A 20,560-nucleotide genomic window follows, 5' to 3' on the forward strand; every position below is an offset into this window, starting at 1 on the left:
GTTGTGATAAGGATGCAACTTGAATCTCTCAAACATTTTTTTATTCTATCATTTTTAGACAGAAATGTGGATGTTGATGAGGAAAAATCTATTAAACGTGCTTCCACAACCTCAATAATAACCAGATGGCATTGGTCTTACATGAATGTATGTTTGTATCTCTTGCAGACGGATGGACGGTGCTATGACACTGCTGCAGGTTCATGTGTATTAAAGGACAACTCTGTAGATATCTGTCCCCTCGGTAATGAACATGGCGTCATCTGTACGCGGCCACACGGTTCCGCTCGGGGACGAGCTCTGTGACGCGGACGTGATGCGCGTGACCGGCGGTGTCACCTCGTGAACGCGCAAGAGCAGCAATGGCCGCTTTGGATCGGCGAAATCCTAATCTGGACGATTTTGTCGGATTAAACTGGAGTTGTTGGGTAGATAGGGTGAATATTTCCCCATCAGACGGTGAGTCGCGCTCCCTGTCCCGCACCTGGTCCTCATCACGCCACAGTGTCCGCGTCCTGCGCTTCATTTTCTTTACATACACATACAGCGGCATCAGGAGCGACCCAAACAAAAGACCCGCTGGGTCCTAGTGCAGGGGGAGTTCGCTAAGGATGTAAACTGACAACAAACAAACGCATTTATATCATTATTTATGAGGTTTTTTTTTTTAGTAATGTGGTGATAAAAAACTAGGTAGTGGACTTAACATGGAGGGTGTACCTGTGGACAGGTAGACGCGCCGTTAGCTTTAGCCTGGCAGCTACTGTCACACCAAACACAACACCAACGTTACTTAAGAAGGATTTGTCCTGTTTGCTAACAGCAAAACAGACTAGCTAACAGCTGCGACTGGAGCACACAGCAGCTGCGCTGCTAGCTGTCTTTATATGATGGAAAGAGTTTCCTGAATCAAGTTTTTGCCTGGATAACTTTAAAATTGATGAGTAAAACCTGGCGAAATGATCAGATCTGGAGCGAGGACTGATGTGAACGAGCTGTTCCGGGTTTTACTCAGCAAAGCTAACCAGATATCTCAGAACACCTGCCTGCATGTCCCATCCCCAAGTACTCATGCTGACTGTTTTTGTCTTGTATGCAGCTGGGTCTCATGCTGAGGACAGCAGCAAGTGTGAGAGGGACGGCCCTGAGACAATGACCCTCAGGAGAGAAGGTAAAACTCAATGAGTGCATTCAGTGTCACAAAATCCACACCACCCAAAATTAGATCAGGATATGGGTGCATATATTTTGACTCTCAGTATATGCGTTGATCCACGGAAGAGTCGTGTGTATAGGAGTTATGGAAAAAAAAAGTTTTGTTTGTTTGTGGAGCCGCTTCGGCTCAGTTGTGGGGCAACACTTTCAGTTGCCTCGTGTCTGAATTGTGCTACACAATTGAACTTGGCTTGCTTAAGGTTTGAATGAGGGGTCAAACTCAAATATAGTGAAAGCTGTTACTGAGCAAAATGTTTCTATGGGACCTAAAGAAGTCATCGGACAACAACTGAGCAACTGTTGGGACCATTTGAAAAAGTCATGATCAAAAATATTCACGAAATATGTCAAATATGTCAAAGATTCAAGATGTTTCTCGTCATTCAGTTTGTGGAAGCACATACCTGTGAGAATCATTTGTTTCTAGACTTCACTACAGAAATGATAAATAGTAATTATCAAATAAAATGTATACAGTGTTAATAATAATAATACAGAAATAAAGAAACAAAAACAGAGTTTGCAGAATAAAAAACATGGAGAGCACAGATAAGATGCGTGTGTATATACTATCTATACATCTACACTATACTGTCTACATGAGACACAGTTATAGATACAGAATGTGAGGCAACAAGGGTGTATTGTTGTTGTGCCAAGATAATAATAATGTGTAACAGTATGTTGTAGTTATAAAGATTCACCAATTAAGTGAAACACTAAAATATCCCTAATTAAATTTGAGCAGAGTATTTCACTTCACCTCTATTTTCTATTCCCCTCTCCAGATATGCACATATATGGCCACTGCCCAGCACATGATGAGATCTATCTGGTGGTGTGCAGCCACTGTGGGCAGGTGGTGAAGCCTCAAGCCTTTGAGAAGCACTGTGAGAGGCGGCACGGTCTTCTTACCAAGATGTGCAGCCAGTCATCTACCTTGGCTCCACAGCAGCGTCCGCGCCCCGGCCGCCCGCTTTCAAACCTTTCCCCCGCTAGAGAGAGGCAGAAGGATGGCAGATGTCATGAAACCAGCGGCCCCTCCTCAGCTGTGTTACCAGTCCACCAGCACAGGCCTAACAAGGCCCAGAGGGAGGCAGTGAGGTACTGTTTGAGGTTGTTTACATCATAACAACGCAAGAAAATAAGCGTTAGAGAGACACTGAGCTTAGTCCTATTGAAATCCTTTAGTTATTGCTTTGTTTGTAACAGTAACTAGAGCAGCTGTAAGAAGACACGTGGGTGGTGCAGCGTAATGGTTGCTAGTATAGTGGAGGGAAAACACAAGTAAATGTGTTTAAAGCCACCACAAACACTACAAGAAGTTTACGTTTCCCAAGACGAAGTTACAGTGAGTAGTACGTTGGCCCATTAAACAGAAGCAGGAGGAGATTTTTCTTTAAATAATTTATTTAATAATTTTATTCTAACATATTTTGTGGTTTGGACGGTGCAAACATTAACCACTTTTGTCCACAGGGGCCTCCAAAATTAATAAAATAAAATATCCTGAAGGCCTTAAAAGTAAATAGATATTATTGAATTTGAATTTATGACGTCTTAATTCCCACAATCATTAAATGTGATTTTATTTATTCTTTATTTAATTCCTCTTGAGTCAACCTCCACATTTCTTACCTCTGCGGGGGACCTCATACAAAGAGTTCAACATACTGTTATACTTTCTTGCACTGCTTGAATAAGAAAAAGATGTCATAAATAAATATATATAAATAAATCATAAATAAATCTGGTTAAAAATGACTATGAAAAAGGTCTTTACAAGCATTGAATTTTGTGTCTTATACCTGTAAACAGTCCAGGGAACCCATTTACACATTTGACTCAGTGAGTGCATTCAGTGTCACAAACAGAGAAGCAGTACGATCTGATCTCATTTATGTCATTAGGGACTTGCACAAACCAGAATTCTGTCACTAACTGTGAGCTTTTTAATTTAGTTTCCCTCTCTAACTTTGTCTGCTGCAGTCTTCCTCCAGTGGAGAAGTTCCCTGAGGAGAATCCTTCCCTCCCACAACCGTCCTCCTCCACACCTCGACCCAGGGTTCCTCCGTGGCACTCGGGGCCGCTGCCCCCTGGCCACTGTTCTTCCTCCACCTCTCCGTCAGAGAGACCCTCTGCGCAGAAGCCCACAGCTGGCCAGTCCAGTGAGTCTCACAGTCCTCTGCGGGGGACAAGAACCTACAGCCGGATCTCCAAAACACTCGACAGTAAGCCGCTGTTCTGCCACATGTCTCTGAACTGCCGCGATCCCTTAAACATTTACTATTTTGTTACTTTACCTTTCATTGTATGTTGTATGTTTATAGTGTTTGTGTTATTTATTTTGTTTTGGGAAAATTACCATATGGGGGTTATAATCCATCAGCATAGATCGTGTTGACTGTCAATATCCTGCTGTTGCTCACTGAATGCTGTGTTTGTTTTCTTTTCCATAGAGAAAGAATGTGACCTGAACAAACACTGCCGTGTTCTGGATCCAGAAAGGAAGAAGCTGTGCAGCCGGGAGCTTATATGCAATGTAAACTCTCAGTGTTACCAGTGTTTGCATTGTTGTTCTTTTCTGACAACGAGATGAGTCTTTTTGTCTTTGAGGTTGCATTTGTTATTTGTGGAAGATTTATATCAGTTCTTTTGGACGTGATGTAATGCCTTTTTTTCCTCCGCTGTGTTGTTCTCTCTACACAGACTGACTCCATCCACCAGCAGCAGAAGGCAATGGGGAAGACTAAGAGCTTTGATCAGTTGGCAGCGGAGAAGAGAACAGCCTCAGCAGGTCGAGATATGGAGCAGCTTCTCGTCAAATCAAAAGACAAGGAGCAACATTTGGAAGCTTTTGAAGAGAAGACAACAACTCAGGGCAGCAAATATAACTCCAGCAGCAACTGTCACATTCTCAGGTATGATGATTTTAAAACTGTTTGACTTTGTCTATATTTACAGGATAGTTAATAATTATCTTTTATGTCCTTTGAGGACATGTTTGTTTATTCAGTTTATTAAGTCATAAAAGTCAATGAATGAAGGTTTTTCTCTTCTGATTAACATCCCCCAAAACTACACAGACAACACTTTAATTAAGAAGTACTGTATGTTGCATCATTATGTCTTAGCACAACAGATGACTGGCTTACGAAATAAATAATAGTTTTGTTGATTAAACACAATCCCACATTCAGCTCAGTTCAGTTAGAAAAATACATATTTTGAATAGTTAAGTTGGAAATGTTAGTGTTAGAATCTATTATCTATCTATTAGAATTATTCTTTTCCATGTGGAACCTCCTGCCGCTCTTCCATGATGCATCACATTTTGTTTTTTTTTTTGTCTTTGTTATCTTTCAAAACAGGTCCGGAGATCCATCGAAAAGCTTTCCAGAGGAGGAGGTCAACAGCACCATGAAAGTGGAGGTACAACCTCCATATCCCTTCAACCAGACTCTGGTGTCGAGCGAGGACAGTGAAAACGACGAGCAAGAGGAAGCCTCAGACCTGCCTGCTGCACCCTGGCACCCCAAACCTCTCGGGGTGAGTGCAGTAACATACGGAAGCAGAGCAGCAGCCAGTAGACTGAGATTTGTTTCATAGGCCTACATCAGACAGGTTCAAAAATATTGTTGCATGAATGTTTTAAGAGGGAGAATACTAATTTAAAGCAGTTGTGAGATTTATGAATTTAGACCTCAATATGACCCTACATCACTGTTGTTACAAATGAAAATTACACCTCACACTAATAGCTTACATGTATGTGTTTGTACTGATAAAACCTTCTGTTCTGTAGCTATGCACTTTTGGATGCCGCACACTGGGCTGCAGCATCTTCACCTTTGACCGCCGTTGGCACCACTTGCGGTTTGCCCTCAGTGCCATGTTGGAGCAGCATGTCAACACACACTTGTGGAAGTGAGTGTCACTTCTCTATACTTGGCAGAATGTCACATATTTGAGCCCAACTCATAAGAAGAGGTTAGACATTGATTTGAAAATGATAGTCTCCCAGAAATAATCCATCTGAAGAGAATGGTAGGATTGATTGCATTAGCAAGCAGTCTGGTTTTCATGTTTTTCCTTTCGACTCACAGGAAAATGCCTCAAGTCTCATCAGGTCTCAGGTCCCATCATGTCACACCTCCAACTGTAGGATCACCTGTCAGGAGTGGAGCCAAACCCTCCAAATCCACTGGCTCCCTCAGCCTTGAGTCTACCTCACTGGGACAAATGGAAACCAAAAGCAGTCAGCACAGTGCTCACAGTACCAAACCGCCTTCTTCCACTGCGTCTGCAAACATGGGGCCCGGTCGACGGCGCAACCCTGGCAAGGCTCGCCAGACCAATGCAAGCGTTGCACAGAAAGCTGAAAAGCTGTCACACAGCGCTGAGGACAAATCCCCCAAATACATCAGGGAACCCCCACTCCATGAGAAGTGCCAGCCACACGTGCCCTCCTCTCAGGGACCAGTAAATGGTACGTTCTCACACAGAAAGAAGCCATGTCCTCCTCTCCAGCGCTCCCCCCGCAGCAGAGGGAAGCCCCCAGGGGTCCAGCAGCAGCTGGTGGGTTATGACCATGGGGGTCATGCCCAAAAACGCAAAGGCACCAATGAGTCAGTGCCTCTCGGCTCTAAGTGTCAGCGTTTGTCCTCCACTTCCCGTTCCAGCCTCCTCACCTGGAAAGGAGAGAATATTGAGAAAGTGTTCGGCTGGGGCCTGGAGAGAAGAACCGACTCCTGAAGAGTGAGTAGACTAGCAAGCCAAGGTGTGCTATAGGCTGTAATACCATCAGTGTTTCTTGATGATATGAATCCAGCCCTTCAAATGAATATTTGTTTTTGTCTGCTTTTTAACACCATTCAATCCTTTGTAGCTGACAGTTGTTGTTTACGTCTTATCTTCGCAGCCAATAATGAAGCCCGCCTTAAAATGAGCACTTGAAGAAGAGGGTTGCTGCAGCTGCCACCGCCAACATAGCATGCCTGTGTGAATGTGTGTGTGTGTGTACGTACTGTACTATTCTGACCACATTTGTTTATGTCCTCATGTTTTTATGCACAGACATCAGGAATAAGTATTTGTCTGAATATTATCGCATGTGTGTATTTTTGCAAGATGTCTATTTTTTTACTCAACGTCTCAGTTTGTTTTCTGTGTAATGTAAAAAAAAAAAAAGATTACCTCAATCTACTTGTCATGCTGCTAAAATTAAAAGTCATTTAATAGCAAAACAATAAAAACATTCTTGAATCTTTTCACCCTGTGTCTTCTGTTATTTTACTGTGGTTCTGTACTAATGGAGCAATTTAAAAAATGTTTTCTCAGTTTAGTTTACTCATTATGCATTTACTCAAATTATGGGGATTTTTCACTAACTGTCCCCAACTGGATGCTTCAGTCATTTTGGATTTTCTAACACCAGATGGAGCTTGGCTGTCTGGAATCTGGAAAAGTCAGTCAGATAGTCTTAACAGAAAGCACTGAATAGTACCTGTTTAACCTGGTCGACACTGTTAAACTTTCAGTTTTTATACAAGGGAGAAAAAGTCCTGCACATGTTGTGGCCTTCTGCTGTTTCGGTGTGTAGACAAGCACCACAACAGATCCATCTAGATACAGAGATGATGGGCAAGTTACTCAATCAGATTACCACAGAAATTAGGTGAATTTGTAAAACCATGTGGTTCAGTTTCACCTGGATTTATATATGGAGTCGTTGTTATGCTTGTCCACACCCCTGATGGATGTTGCACAGACTGGAGTGTCATAAAGAATGAGCGGCTCCATTAAGACATTTAATGTTAGGCTATTTCAGGTGTTTAAAAAACAAACCCAAATATTTGTTATGCTCATGTTTCTAGTGTATATTTCTACATCAAAAGTAGCTCCATGGATATTTTGAAAAACATTCTTTACCCTCATTTTTTATTTTCTTCCTGTCTTATAGATTAATTAAACTGTCCAAACAAGTAGATAGCTTTTAAACTCCTCAACTGATAATATATGCTTTAGAAGAAATTGACCAATAATTATCATTGTTTACGTTCGGCCCCAAACTAACTCATTTAACCACTAGATGGTGTTAAACCATCAATGCTGGTCCTCAGAAAAAGATGATTTTTTAACCATTTCCACTGAGTTACATAAGCACAAATTGTATGTAAACCTATCTAGTCTGTTATACTTTGGTCAGGTAACAGTTAATATACATCACCTGAGGTATCATAAATCTTTTCTACAACTATATCTTGCAGGGAACTTATACTTGACACCCTCCATATGTGTAAGTCACACAGCTCTCATGTGACACGTAGTTAAGATTCAGTCAGTTTCTAATCAAGGAAACACACTTTGTTGTGTCTAAAGTCTCCCAAAATGTCAACTCTATATTTACTTTGTCAGCAGTCCCAAACATTAGTCATAGTAATTTGGCAAAACTTCACAGCTTTGTCCTTAAAATACTCCACGAGCCACAAAGATTTAGAGGCAAGTCACTACAGAAGCAAGTTCCTGTTGAGTAAGATTTCTGGAAATTCCAGAAGAAACAGCGTTAATAAAATAATGGAGGCAGAACAAAGTGTAAATCTTGATCTTTTATTAAGTCAAACGATATATCAATTTTCTTCATCTTTTTTGCCTACTAGGTTGCACCTATCCTGCAGTCAGAGAAACTCTTAAGCGTACCATGCAAAGCCATTCCACGTTAGCTAAGAGACCTTTCAGATTTTATGGCGGTGACCGATCAACTTGTCTCTGAAGCTGCGGTCGATAAACTCAGGGCTTTCAGTGCTGTTAAAAGCTCCATTCTTGTAGTGGCAAACCATATAAGTGGCAAGCATTTAGCCCCACAGCCTCAAGGAAGTTTGTTTTGTATTGTAATTGCTACCTCGTGGTCAGATGAATGGAAACTACTTCCTTTATCAATCTGTAGATGGTCATTTGGGAAACTGTATATGTGCTGTATATGCAGACCAAAGATTATTCGTACTGATGCTGCAAATCTAAAAACCTTGAAAATGCAATGATGTATTCACATTGCATTATATTAGAACTTAAAACTGACACAGTCCTGAGAAGATTTATTTAGCCTCTGTCTTGAAAATCCACCACTGTGTTTAAGGAATTCATTGATTGGAGTGGAGAGATCTTGTGATTTTCATACATTCCTGGCTTTTACAGAAAATATACTTTGAAATGTTGTTGCTTTAAAAGGTGCAATATGTAAGAATTAGCCATTGTCAAAATGTCAATTTCATACTAATCAGAGTAACCACTTACTGCTGCTAACTGTAGCTGCACGTTGCTAGTTAGCTCAGTTAGGAGTGCAGCTAGCAGGTAGGACTGGGAGCTTGGGGGCAAAGAACCAATGAAATTGACAGATTTTTTTTAAGGCCTAAACAAACTACATAAACACCTCTCTTTGTTTTCGTGACTGACTAAACAAACTGACCATAAAGGACAACATCATTTCATTTTCCTCTGAGAACAGCTTGTTTATTCAGTGATGGTGAAACTAAATATTTCTGAGTTTGTATTATTACCTCATTAATATTGTGAATATAAAAATTCTGATATTAAATTTCCTCCCCAAAACTACCTAGTACCCCATTAATTTTTGAAAATTTTCAACTAAAATGCTTACATATTGTCCCTTGAATTGTGGTAAAGCGTCTGTTGTAGGACTCACCTACAGCTCCCTACATCCTGACACAGCCACCAATCTGATAAAGAACCGTCCTCTCTCCTTGAATTCCTTATGGCTTTATGAGCAAAGTCAAATACTGACTGGAAATGACTGGCGGCTACATACTCACTGCCCTTTAGGGATGTATCATGTTCAGTTGCACTCTTCCTATGCAGTTTTTAACATGTGTTCAATATATATTTTGTCATTTTAACCAGAGTGTAAAATACATCCTATTTCAATAAAAAACTAAACCCCAATCCCGTTTAAAAAAAATTAACATTGAAGTCAAGACTTGAATGTCGAAACATCTAACAGTAGCACAGCGGCGGACAAAATGCAAAATGATCAACAACATCAGATTATACAAGAATACAGTCAGTACACTGGTAGAACATAGCAGTACACAACTAATCAATACTGAACACAGAGAAGTGAGTCTTAATACATATATATACTGTATATATAGATAGATATAGGAAGGCAGATTTGCTTTGGAGAGAACAAAGCCACTCTTCTCCTCCGTGTTCGGACCTTCGCAATAGCACTTAGTTTTTCTCTGTACAGACCAGACCCGCCCATTAGCCACAGCATGTTCTACTGAGTTACTGCAGGACAGATACACGCCATTCATTATTGTTCCGGCAGTTCAATGTGTGCTATTCAACAGCCAAAAATCAGAGGTTTTAGCAATTTCACATTGTGGCGTCCATGCTGCCATGAAATCTGAGGGGTTTCAGTTTGATCCCACAATGAGAGCAGATTAATATATTTTGATTCTTAGGGGGCCTGAATCCTTAAAAATGGGCCAGATTCTGCAGCAGTGCTAAATGTGGCTGCATTTCAGTGCGTCTTGTGGTATTTTTGCAGCTCTCTATTTCTCCACCTGGTATTCCTATGTGTGAGGAATGAGATGATTCACGCACCACCTCTCTGATAAGTGTGACTTCCTTTTCTCACCCACACATGAGATGCTGAGGTGCACACTGCAACTGTGAATATAACATTGATTTTTGCGTAAAAAAAAAAAACCCGTTGCACCCAGAGATGTGCACATCTTAACAATTGGGAGCCACGCTGACATTTAATTGCGAGATGTGTGTGATTTTACATAAATATCCTAAAAAGAAAGAAACTAAAAAGCAAAGTTATACTTTTCCAACCACATGAGTCACTGGGTGAGCAAATGTTCAATAAAAGCTCCGGGCACTTCCCTCATAAACAAATTACAGACTACTTAAAGGGCATCACATTCATCGCCTGGTTGAATGATCGCTTTTGAACTGGGAAGGGCAGCCTCGTAATGATGGCGGTACACAAACAAAGCAAACACATCTGGGCCGTCAGCTTCGAGCGAGCCACAGAGAATGGCTTTGTGGATCTGTGACTCACGATAACACCTATTCCCCTCCTGATCCGAGAGACAATGACATGGAAAGCAGAGGGAATCGGCGTCTCATCGAAAAGAGGCTATTAGCATTTACGACGGGCTATCCTTGTTGTATTATGATACAAATGTGGCACAGTTCCTCCAGATCACCCTTTCTTGGTTGAGTCTCCTGTTTTAAAACCTTGTGAATGAAATACGCACATCATACAAGGTGTCTTGAATGGTAAAGGGAATTCACAATAGAGCCGATTATAATTGTAGAAGAGGGATCTGAAGGTTGAAAGGGGTTTCCTGTTTCTGGAATCAGCTCTCTCATGCCAAAAAATACAGCCTCATCATATTCATTATTCATAAGCGTCATCATCTGAAGCAGCCCTTCAGGTTTAATTACGTGGCAGACTTTAATGTTTACCTGCTGATATGACATGCAGCATTTTGTACCTGCCACAGGGGTAAAACAGCTACATTTTTAAATCAGCACGACCCCGCTAATATTCTGTCTGAGCCAAATGCAAGATCAAGTACTTAAATCTACCACAACATATTCAAGAGTTTTGTTCAAGCTGCACATCTTACACACAGCGAACACCAACATGAGCTGAAACTTGCAGCTTTTAGCATTAGCTTGGTGTTCAACTTCTTGATAGTGTGACTGAGAAAAAGCAAATGCTATGACCTGGCCAAGAGGAGGAGTCAAACTCTACAGTAAGTGGCACCTCAGAGGACAACTAACAGAAGCCTATTTGTCCTTGTAAAGACTCCGGTAGCTGTCTGTATACAGATTTGAGACAAAACACGTCCCTGCACCTACAGAAGGCGTTCTTTGTTTTTAATTGAGTAAGGCTTTAAATGTTTCTTTTGGATTAACGGTGCAATATGTAAGAATTGTCCACTTGTTGAATTTATAATACCGACATAAAAAGGGGAGGCATATCACCAGAGTAACTGCTAACTACTGCTAAACACATTTCTTTAACAGTCCATGACTGTGGCTACTGTTAGCTTGTTAGCTCAGTTAGCCGTGCAGCTAGTCAGACTACCATGGGAGTGTTGGTGTTCACATCACTAGCCCAGGAGCTCTGGGCCACTGGGGGGAATGAGGCTTTTGGGCCCATTGCTAGCTGGCTACCATGCTAACATAGACACTTCGTAGGCGTCTTGGACATTAACACAAGAACTGTTATTTCCTCACACTATATTTGAAGGTTTTAAACTGAAATTCTTACATAATGCACCTGAACTACTATGACCATTTTAATTCATTCATAAACAACGATCTGCCTCGAGCTGTTCAACTATTTTATAATATACCTATATATATTGATCACTTAACATAGTGAAGAAAAAGTACATATCGCTACACATATGACTATGAATACGAAGAATGATCAGTCTGATGAACTACATCTGAGTGCACATAAGTAATAGCAAAGAATGACCTGCGATTATGTTTGTGTGGTTTCTAATCATCGGGTAAATCTACATTTCCTTTGGATCACAGATCAGTCTGGGTCCTCATGTGATGTGGGTTTGTGGCATGCTGCTGCTGTATAGGTGACTCAAGGCTAATGACAGATGTATTCATAACCTGGTGATGACGGTCGGCCTATCTAAGACTCCCTGTGTTGAGGGGTAAATGTGTCGAAGCTCTAACTTAAGATGCAGTCTATTCTAGTGCTTGTACTCGATTTAAATTATGAGCCAGCCATGTTTGTAATACATTATGTGTTCCTCCTAAATCTCATTTCTACCTGTGCATTGTGTCATATGTATTCCCCACACTTCAAATGTTCACTTCCTGAGTGCTGATATCAACAACATATCATCTACTTTTTACTCTCCTAAGACTGTTCATGTTTACTGCCATTCCTTCACAGTATGAATATTAAGTGCTACAGATTAAAATGCTGGAAAAGTCCTGTTAGTTGTCCCTATTGACAACATGACAGTTTTTTTTTAATCCCTTTGAGATCCTTATTTCGACTTGCCAACAACTACAGATCCTTACTCTGTTTCCTCCCACAAGGTCACAGTCACAGTTTACAGGAACTAAAAGATGGCTCATGTTGTACCATATACATCCAGTCATGTGCCATCCATCCTCTTTGCTAGTTCCATCTCAGACCACCATGGGAGTGTCTGAGAAGACGGAGCTGATGGACTCTGCTACTGACTTCTTCCTCTTCCCCTTCATAAGCGAGCCAGTCTCTGCATCCATTTCCTCATCATCCTCATCCCCGTTGGGGTTCAGCTTGCCATTCTGGCCTTGCAAGTCCTTGGAGTCTATGAACGCCACGTGCCTGTTCAGCTCTGCCTTGAGCGTTGGATCCTCGTGGGTAGGCGTCACGCTGAGCATGGACGAGTGGATGCTGTCCTCACCCCGACCCTTACCCTTGGAGGGGCAGCAGAAGCATCGACACGGTGTCAGGTAAAGGTACATGAGAACCAGCACCACGCTGGCCAGGCAGCCCACCAAGGTGGTGTACGCTGTGTTCAGGGTCTCCCCGTTCCCATGCATGGTGAAGTTATGAACCTTCAGCACAATGTAGATGGTCTCATTGAAGACCTCGCTCATCGCAATGCAAGTGTAGGTCCCAGCGTCCTCAGACCTCACCGGACTTATCTGCAGGCTCCCGTCTCGCAGGACTTTGGCTGTCTGGTTGCTTCCAGGCGTCACCATCACATTACCAGGCATCATCCAGGTCTTTGACATGCCCCTGTGTTTGGTGTCGCAGCCAAGCGTCAGTGTTTGCTCCAGAAAAGCCTCTTCATCCGCCTCCACGAAGGTGCTGCAGTTCATATAGTCACCGCTGAGTTCAAAAACTCGAACTTGGGTTTTTTGCGGACCAGGCAGAAGACATGTGTAGTCATCTTTGAAGTCCACTGCAGAATTCAGCTTTCGAATGTACCAGTGGGCCAGGAGTGTGTAGAGATCACAGTGACACAGCAGGGGATTATTGTGGAAGTAGAGGCCATTTTTAATCCAGGCAGGCAGCACTTTGAGCTCATCAATGGGCAACGTCTTGATCCTGTTGGAGGAGACATCCAGGAGTGTAAGTTTCTCCAGGCGCGACTTTTCTTTGACCAGCTCCATGGGGAAGCGGGAGATTTGGTTCTGGCTAAGGTAGAGCTTCTGAAGGTTAAGCATGCCGATAAAGGCCGCGCGGTCAATCTGGGAAATGTGGTTATTGTAGAGCAAGAGGACCTCCAGGTTGACCAAAGGCTCAAAGATGAACTCATCCAGCTGCCGCAAATTGTTGGAGGACAGGTCCAAGTAGCGTAGGTGCTTCACATATATGAACGCCTCTGAGGACAGGAAATGGAGACCATTATGGCTGAGGAGGAGGTTATGGAGCTTCAGGAGCTTGACAGGAGTCCACTCAGACCGCAGCCGCGTTATCTCATTATAGCTGAGATCCAGCACGGCCGTGTAGAGCGGCAGGCCCGTCGGGACGATCGTCAGATTCATCTTGGAGCAGCTCACTATGTTCGAGGCGCAGATGCACGTCTTGTGGCAGTTTAGGGTCGAGCCCGCTGCCCCTGGGAGCCAGAGGAGAGCCACGCAGAGGGCCAGGGAGAGGGCCCATCTCGGACGCTTACTCCAGTGAGGTAATGTTTCCAACAGGCTGTCACCTGTTCCGGTGGAGGGCTGCAACATGCTAGCAGTTGTTCTAAATCCCAGAGAGGTTTACTACGATCCCATTCTCAGAGAACAGCATGGGAGAGCAGCTGGAGGATTCCCAGGCATTGTTGACTGTAGCCTGGGAAAAAAAGCAGACACAAGAGGGATAAATTATTATTAGACAGTTAGTTAGTTAGTTATTATTAGACAAATACTGTGGTGAATATTAGATAGACAGATAGATAGATAGATAGATAGATAGATAGATAGATAGATAGATAGATAGATAGATAGATAGATAGATAGATAGATATACACAATGTGATATCATTTTGGACAATACAGTTCATTGTTAATCTGTAAAATATCCTGCCTCATTCACAACTTTGTCACTCGTCACAAGCGTCTGATGAAGTGTCTGACCACATTTTGTCGGCAAATTCAATGCAACAGAGAATGGAGAAACTTGAAACAAGCTTTAGTCCAAGAGATTATATAAATAAAAAAGGGAAAGATGGGGCTCCCTGCAGCTTTAACGTTAAGCCAAATGTATTCAATACTCATCCAGCAAGCCCTAAAATCATGAATAAAGGCATCAGTGCAAAAATGTGTGGATAGATAGATAGATAGATAGATAGATAGATAGATAGATAGATAGATAGATAGATAGATAGATAGATAGATAGATAGATAGATGTTTACCCATATGAAAGTTTTTTTTTCCAGATTATAATGCAGGGAAGGATGTTTGGTGTCTTTTATAATGATCTAATTCCGAGTCAGATTTACAGTTTCAGCGCACTGCTGTCAATTTAGATGATAAAGTTTATCGTCAAACTGTAAAATACCCTGACTGTTTCACATAGCTTTGTCACCAGTGTTTAATAACCACATTTTAGGGATCATATACAAAAAATGATAAGAAATCGTAATGTTTTGTTCCCTTGTATCAGCATTGGTCCCAAAAATCTAATATTTGGTGGGCTCAGATAGATAGATAGATAGATAGACAGGAAGTTAATATTATACTACAAATATAGACACATCCTGCATTTAAAAACGTTACTTCATGGACACAATCTGCACTGCAAATGTAAACAAAGGGGCTGCCACACCTCCACAACTCAAAACACATGAACTTGCTGTCACTCCCACACCGAGCAAGTCTGTTAATATGGGACAAGCGCTGGATTAACTGCTGCTGTTTCACATGCTGTCACCGTCTGTAATACAACATCATGATCCCCTGACACAAACATATCGTAAACGACAGATACTGTTCTTAACATTTCTTACCCAATTGCCTCTATTTACCGAAGTGATTGTACTCATTTGGGATGATGAGTTTTATGGCTGTGTCACTTGGTGTAACTTGTTTGTAGATGCGCTGGGTGCTTAAAACTCTGGAATTGCATATCTAATAAGATTACCCCCCACCACCAGTAAAATGATAATATGCAAACACAGAAGCTGCAGTCATGGATTTACTGCAATGTTTCCCTCTAAGATGCAGAGTCACCCTTTTCAAGTGGTGTGCAGTATTTGTACTGGGCACACAGCACTTGGGTAAATGTCCTCAGTTACTTCCCACCTCTGCACCCATGTGAACATGCAGTGTGACATGTACAGTAGATCTGCGTCTGTGTTGCCCACAGCTCCCTCACACACACACACACACACACACACACACACACACACACACACACACACATATATCCTGCAGCCTACACTGTATAAAGTTTCTTGCTCTGCACAATGCGTAAAAACACACACACACACACACACACACACACACACACACGGTACTCACGCTCACCCATGTGCATTCACACTCCTCCTGGGAAACACGCATTGATTTTCTTCCTCATCTCTTTTTTCCCTCCCTTTTTCTCTCGCACAGAAAAAAATACCGTGTTACACTAAAACACTCAGAAGGAAACGTAAATAACAATACATTTAAAAAAAAAAAAAAAAAAAGCCACCACAGTGTGAAACCATGCAGTTGTTTACGTTCGTGTCATGTTCTGAGGTGTCCTTCCTTGTCCGTGTGCGTGGAGGAGCCGCGCAAACGTTGCAATGCACCATTCTGATCGAAAACAACCGGGCACAACATGGGAACGTGTGCCGAGAGATGGAGAAGGAAGCCGAGGAGAGCCGCCTACCTTCAAACCGGGATGCAGCGATGTCGGCTCTGATTACAAGAACCAGCTCCTCTGTCTGTTTACAGCGCTGCTGCACACGGATAGTGCCCGTCTGGATGAGTCTGTGTCTGCAGTTGAGGACAACGGCGGATGCAGGGGAGGAGGGAGAGCACTACAGAGATCCTCGCCAAAATAATCCCGCTCCACGCGCCATCCAGTACCCGGTGCAAAATTACGCAGAAACGGTTACGTAAAGAGCAGACAACGCGCGTCCTTTTAATGACTGACAATCAACCGATTAAGCGACTTCTTTTCTTTGTCTCAATCAGCTCTCTTTGCTCTCAACGCAGCATACTGCTCCGTGTACGCAGCGCCGCGCGTCCGCCTTCTGCAGGTAATTGGCGCAATTTGAGCGGCTCCGGCTCCCGTCGGCTCTCATCTGCAGCCGTGGACATAATTAAGAAAGAGCAGACTGTGGCCGGAGAGCCTCCCTGTGGGTCCTCGTAGGCCGTCTGCGGACTGCGTGCTGTGCTGCTGTTGCTGCAGTGGTTGACGTGTTTTCTCGGCAGCAGCGCGCTCAGAACCAGAAGGCGCTGTTTACCGAAAAGACGCACCGAAGACGCACAACTGAGAAACCCCGTGTGGAGATGAAGGGGAGGGAGGGGAGCGGGTCAAGGAAATGTAATACCACCATTCAGAAGCCCCTTTAAAGGCTGATACTAGTGTGTGGCTGTAGGATACATATAATGAAGTTTAACATTTACATCGTCTATTGCAGTCAACGAACTATGCCATGAAGCATGAGGTTATGATTCAATCCAACAAAATATTGGTCAGACTGCCAGGAAGCTTGGAGATTGTTTAATAATATCAAGTTTAATTTTTAAAAACAAATTAAAGCATGTTTTGACTAGTTTGTTTTTGCTTAGAATATATTATATTCATGTTAATGTGTATTTTCAGACACATTTAAAGGGTAACGCCACCAGTTTTACACATTAAGGTGTTTACAGGTGTTGGGTAGGACTATGCATGTGGAAAAAGTAATAAACCCTTTTTTGTGGCTCCAGAGGAAGCTGCAATTAATCTGAATAATCGCCTCCAGTGATATCACTGAGAGGCCGAGATGCATTGTGGTTAGAGCAGGCTTCAGGTTTTGAGAAGCAGCCCGCTTTTCAACTGATAAACAAATTATCATCGCCTTTTTTACGCCTACATTCCCCCAAATGTAGTTTCCTTTAAAATGTGTCTGAAAATACATATGAACATAAATCCAACACATTCTGTAGCAAAGATGAATTCAGTAAAAAAAAAAAAAAAAAGACATATTTAAAGGTGCAATCTGTAAGATGCAATCGGCCACCTGTCAAATTATGAATAATAAGTAGGGGGCAGCATATCACCAGAATAACTGCTAACTGCTGCCCACTGTGGCTGTCGTTAGCTAAATAGCTCAGTTAGCGGTGCAGTTAGCAGTAGAAACTGGGAGATAGGAGTACGGGGGGGGGGGGTTACATCGCTAACACAGGAGGACAACCCTCCACCTCCAAAAAATGTCTTGTCAAGGCTAACATGCTGACACTAGTCATGCTAAATCGCCGCTGCCTTACTTGTTATTACAGTCCAAGTTTATTCCCTCTATCAGCTAAGACGTCCACTGCCTAAAGACTTTGTAGACACCTGACTCAGCACAATCACTACTTCAAATAGTCAAACTATATATTCATTTATATCTTAACGTCTTTAATAACAGGTACCAAATATAGATCTTGATCACTGTATCACTCTCCTTATGTTCTGACGAATAGGCATCATGTCGCTTTCTCATGGTCTCCCAAAGGTGATGCAGCTAAAACGATGTTTCCAGAATAACTGTGAATGTTTAATCTTTAAATAATTGGCATGAGGAGGTGAGACAAACACCCAGGCGTTTGGATGTTCTTTTTACGCTCCCTGCAATATTCACTTACATGTAGCTGAATGTGGCCACACTAGGCTGTGACACATCTTCATCTTCGCAGTGCAATCCGACAGCTGAATATGTTAACACTCACTACATGTTCTGACTCCCGTCACTATTTGTATCCCATCGTCGCACACATAGTAGGTCCCTGTTCATAAACTGGGCTATCTTTGGCTGATTAATTATCTGAGAGTGAGTTATACACGTCGTATCTGTTGTCAGTGAGTCTGTGATTGATAGGTCGGTGATTCAGCAGCAATTAAGCCGTTTTATATTCAGGCCTCGTGAGTGAAACGTGCACAGCGAGCGGCCAACTTAAGAGAGGATGGAACTGTTTCACTGGCAGCTCAGTTTAAAGCCTTGGGAGCTGTGGAGACAGCCTTAATTTATATTGTTGCTGTGGGTATTTACTTGCTGATTAACCGATGTAGCATGATCTGCCTTTAATATTAACACCAGAAACACCAGAACATTACTCTGTGGATGAGTGCTTTCAGGTAGGCGTGCGGCCACCGACCTGTCCAGCCTTTCCAACAATGATTTCCTCACACGGCTCGTTCCTCGCTCAGTCTGCAGACTCTGTTTATGTGTTTGATTAGGTCTGTTTATGAGCGCCGACTGAGCGGGGAAAACCTTGTCATTTTTTACTCAAGTGAATCCACCCACATGCTGCTTTTAGAGATTTTTTTTTTTTTTTTCGGGTTTTCCTCAATTCACAGATCTGCTGCAGCGAACGAGCGAGCCTGGCTTTGGCAAAGCTGTGAGAAGCCTGCGCATTGCCAATAAGCTGCTACACCAGCGTAGCCTCCCACTCAGAATGCCACCAGAAATCATTTAATAAATGAAGATTATGGCAACAGGGGATCATTTTTAATGTCATATGAAATTATTGTCTCATTATAGAAAGATATATGAATGAGTGCAACCCTCTCCAGAGATTTTACCAAGGTCAGGAATCATTTCATGTGTTCAACAAGAGCAGAGCGATCCACAAAGAAAAAAGCCGACCTGTGACCTTTTGTGCCTCATCGTTCTTTGAATGTCATCTGGTTTTAGGGGACATCAGGTTCGAGCTCTTCTCCCCGTCCGGGTGCCGCCTGTGTGAGACAGACCAACCCTGGTGGAATATACATGGTTGCAGACATTTTTTTTAAGGGTTTGCCTCCAAAAATATGTGCTTTGGCAGGTGCAGCAAACAGATTTGTGGCAGGCTCAAGTGCAGGCAGGCATCCCTCGCGATTTGTTTTAAAAGGGGAATTCAGTGCCAGATGAATGCTCCAAGCACAAGCATTAAAAAAACAAAAAAAACCCTTTGAAACAGGTTTCCCTCTGTAAACAAACAGCGCTTTTAGACAGTGAACGTCCTTCTTTTTTTCGAACTCAGGCTTGAGTTGAGCAGTAAAGTGTGGGACAGAAAATGGGACTAATATGATATTAATTCTCAGAGATGTATTCCATTAATTATGTAAGAACACCTGGAGACATCTCTGTCTCACCAGGCCTTGAGTGTAATACCAGGAAATTTGACTCGTGAAACCTCTGTCTGACCGGCAGCATTGTAGCACGGTGACTCTTGTGAGATGGAGCCGAGAGTGATTAATGTTCTGTTCGACTCCACTTCCTGCTGTGATGGGGATAGTGTTGCCTGGCAACTGACTGCGGCCTTTCGTTGACTGTTTTGTCTCCGTGGCAGATCTGAGGTGGCCTTGCCGTCTCTTGTTTATCTCTTGTGTACCTGCTTACACGGGGCTTCCAGCACAGATCGATGTCTCAATGAACTAATTCAATGACTCTCCATGAGCACAGCGAGACACCACTCACCAAATTTCGCTCCCTGCTCCACAATTATTAAGTGACTCTCACCACCGGCACACTAACAACCAGGAAGTAGTTTCTTTGCCCGAAATGACCCGATCGTATTTCATAACACAAAGGGTACAACACGCTCTCAGTTAACAACCTTGTTCTCCGCCTGAGAGGATTACCAGCGTTATCCCTTCAGTGTTGAAGCCCGTCACACAGATGTAAATGATGTTTACATTCAGTCCGCTCTCTGTCTGTGCTCCACCTGGCCTCTCTGCTGACACGGTAAACACACACACATGCTCTTGTCTCTGAGCTGAATGGTTTACACAACATTTACACAACATTCACAAATTGGATGCAACTCGACTACATGCTGGCTGCACGCATCAGATCTGCAGCTGGGTCCACCACATGGACACCAATGCAAAAGTCTATTTTTGCACACGCCTGTGATCACTCTTACTGTCTAATTGCATTTGTGAGCATGTTGTTGCCACTTGAGAGCACTTGTCCGCAAACATTCACAATATACAGATGAACACTAGCGTTTATCTGGAGTCTCTACCGACTGCTGAGGAAAGTCTCCGGCTCCTCAGAAGCTGGATGCTCCACTAGCTACCTGCCTGTTTAGCGTACAGTTGGGTTTGTTTCTTTTAGGGCATTTATTTGCTGAATGCAGCTGCTGATGAGCGTGAGGAAGGTAACGTTTTTGCATCTGTTTGTG

At 42.7% G+C, this 20,560-nt stretch overlaps 2 protein-coding genes across 3 annotated transcripts; one reads left to right on the forward strand and one right to left on the reverse strand.

Annotated features, from left to right (window-relative positions):
- The first annotated feature begins 269 nt into the window (after positions 1-269).
- atxn7l2b (ataxin 7-like 2b) lies at positions 270-6,488 on the forward strand. Of its 2 annotated transcripts, none has more exons than XM_037105647.1 (10): positions 270-459; positions 1,100-1,171; positions 2,004-2,319; positions 3,205-3,446; positions 3,675-3,757; positions 3,925-4,136; positions 4,587-4,764; positions 5,021-5,142; positions 5,322-5,995; positions 6,137-6,488. In XM_037105647.1, the coding sequence occupies exons 1-9, from the start codon at positions 363-365 to the stop codon at positions 5,968-5,970; spliced, it is 1,971 nt and encodes a 656-aa protein (XP_036961542.1). In that variant the 5' UTR covers positions 270-362; the 3' UTR covers positions 5,971-5,995; positions 6,137-6,488. The 2 variants fall into 2 exon arrangements, with proteins under 2 accessions (XP_036961542.1, XP_036961541.1); XM_037105646.1 differs by having other exon boundaries at positions 271-459; positions 5,322-5,973.
- A 1,322-nt stretch (positions 6,489-7,810) lies between these two features.
- On the reverse strand, positions 7,811-16,931 carry amigo1 (adhesion molecule with Ig-like domain 1). The gene is made up of 2 exons (XM_037105663.1): positions 16,089-16,931; positions 7,811-14,065 (listed from the first exon to the last, which is right to left on the reverse strand). The coding sequence occupies exon 2, from the start codon at positions 13,960-13,962 to the stop codon at positions 12,424-12,426; it is 1,539 nt and encodes a 512-aa protein (XP_036961558.1). The 5' UTR covers positions 13,963-14,065; positions 16,089-16,931; the 3' UTR covers positions 7,811-12,423.
- Between the last annotated feature and the right edge of the window lie 3,629 nt (positions 16,932-20,560).

The sequence above is a fragment of the Acanthopagrus latus genome, chromosome 7 (assembly GCF_904848185.1).
Source record: "Acanthopagrus latus isolate v.2019 chromosome 7, fAcaLat1.1, whole genome shotgun sequence".
Taxonomy (NCBI): domain Eukaryota; kingdom Metazoa; phylum Chordata; class Actinopteri; order Spariformes; family Sparidae; genus Acanthopagrus; species Acanthopagrus latus.

What these genes read in the sequence shown, in the direction of transcription:
- atxn7l2b (XM_037105647.1), top strand. Translation starts at nt 363, where the DNA reads ATGGCCGCTTTGGATCGGCGAAATCCTAATCTGGACGATTTTGTCGGA. An exon ending in GGCACCCCAAACCTCTCGGG is followed by an intron (nt 4,765 to 5,020) that starts GTGAGTGCAGTA and finishes TCTGTTCTGTAG; the next exon opens with CTATGCACTTTTGGATGCCG. An exon ending in GTCAACACACACTTGTGGAA is followed by an intron (nt 5,143 to 5,321) that starts GTGAGTGTCACT and finishes TTCGACTCACAG; the next exon opens with GAAAATGCCTCAAGTCTCAT.
- amigo1 (XM_037105663.1), bottom strand. Translation starts at nt 13,962, where the DNA reads ATGTTGCAGCCCTCCACCGGAACAGGTGACAGCCTGTTGGAAACATTA.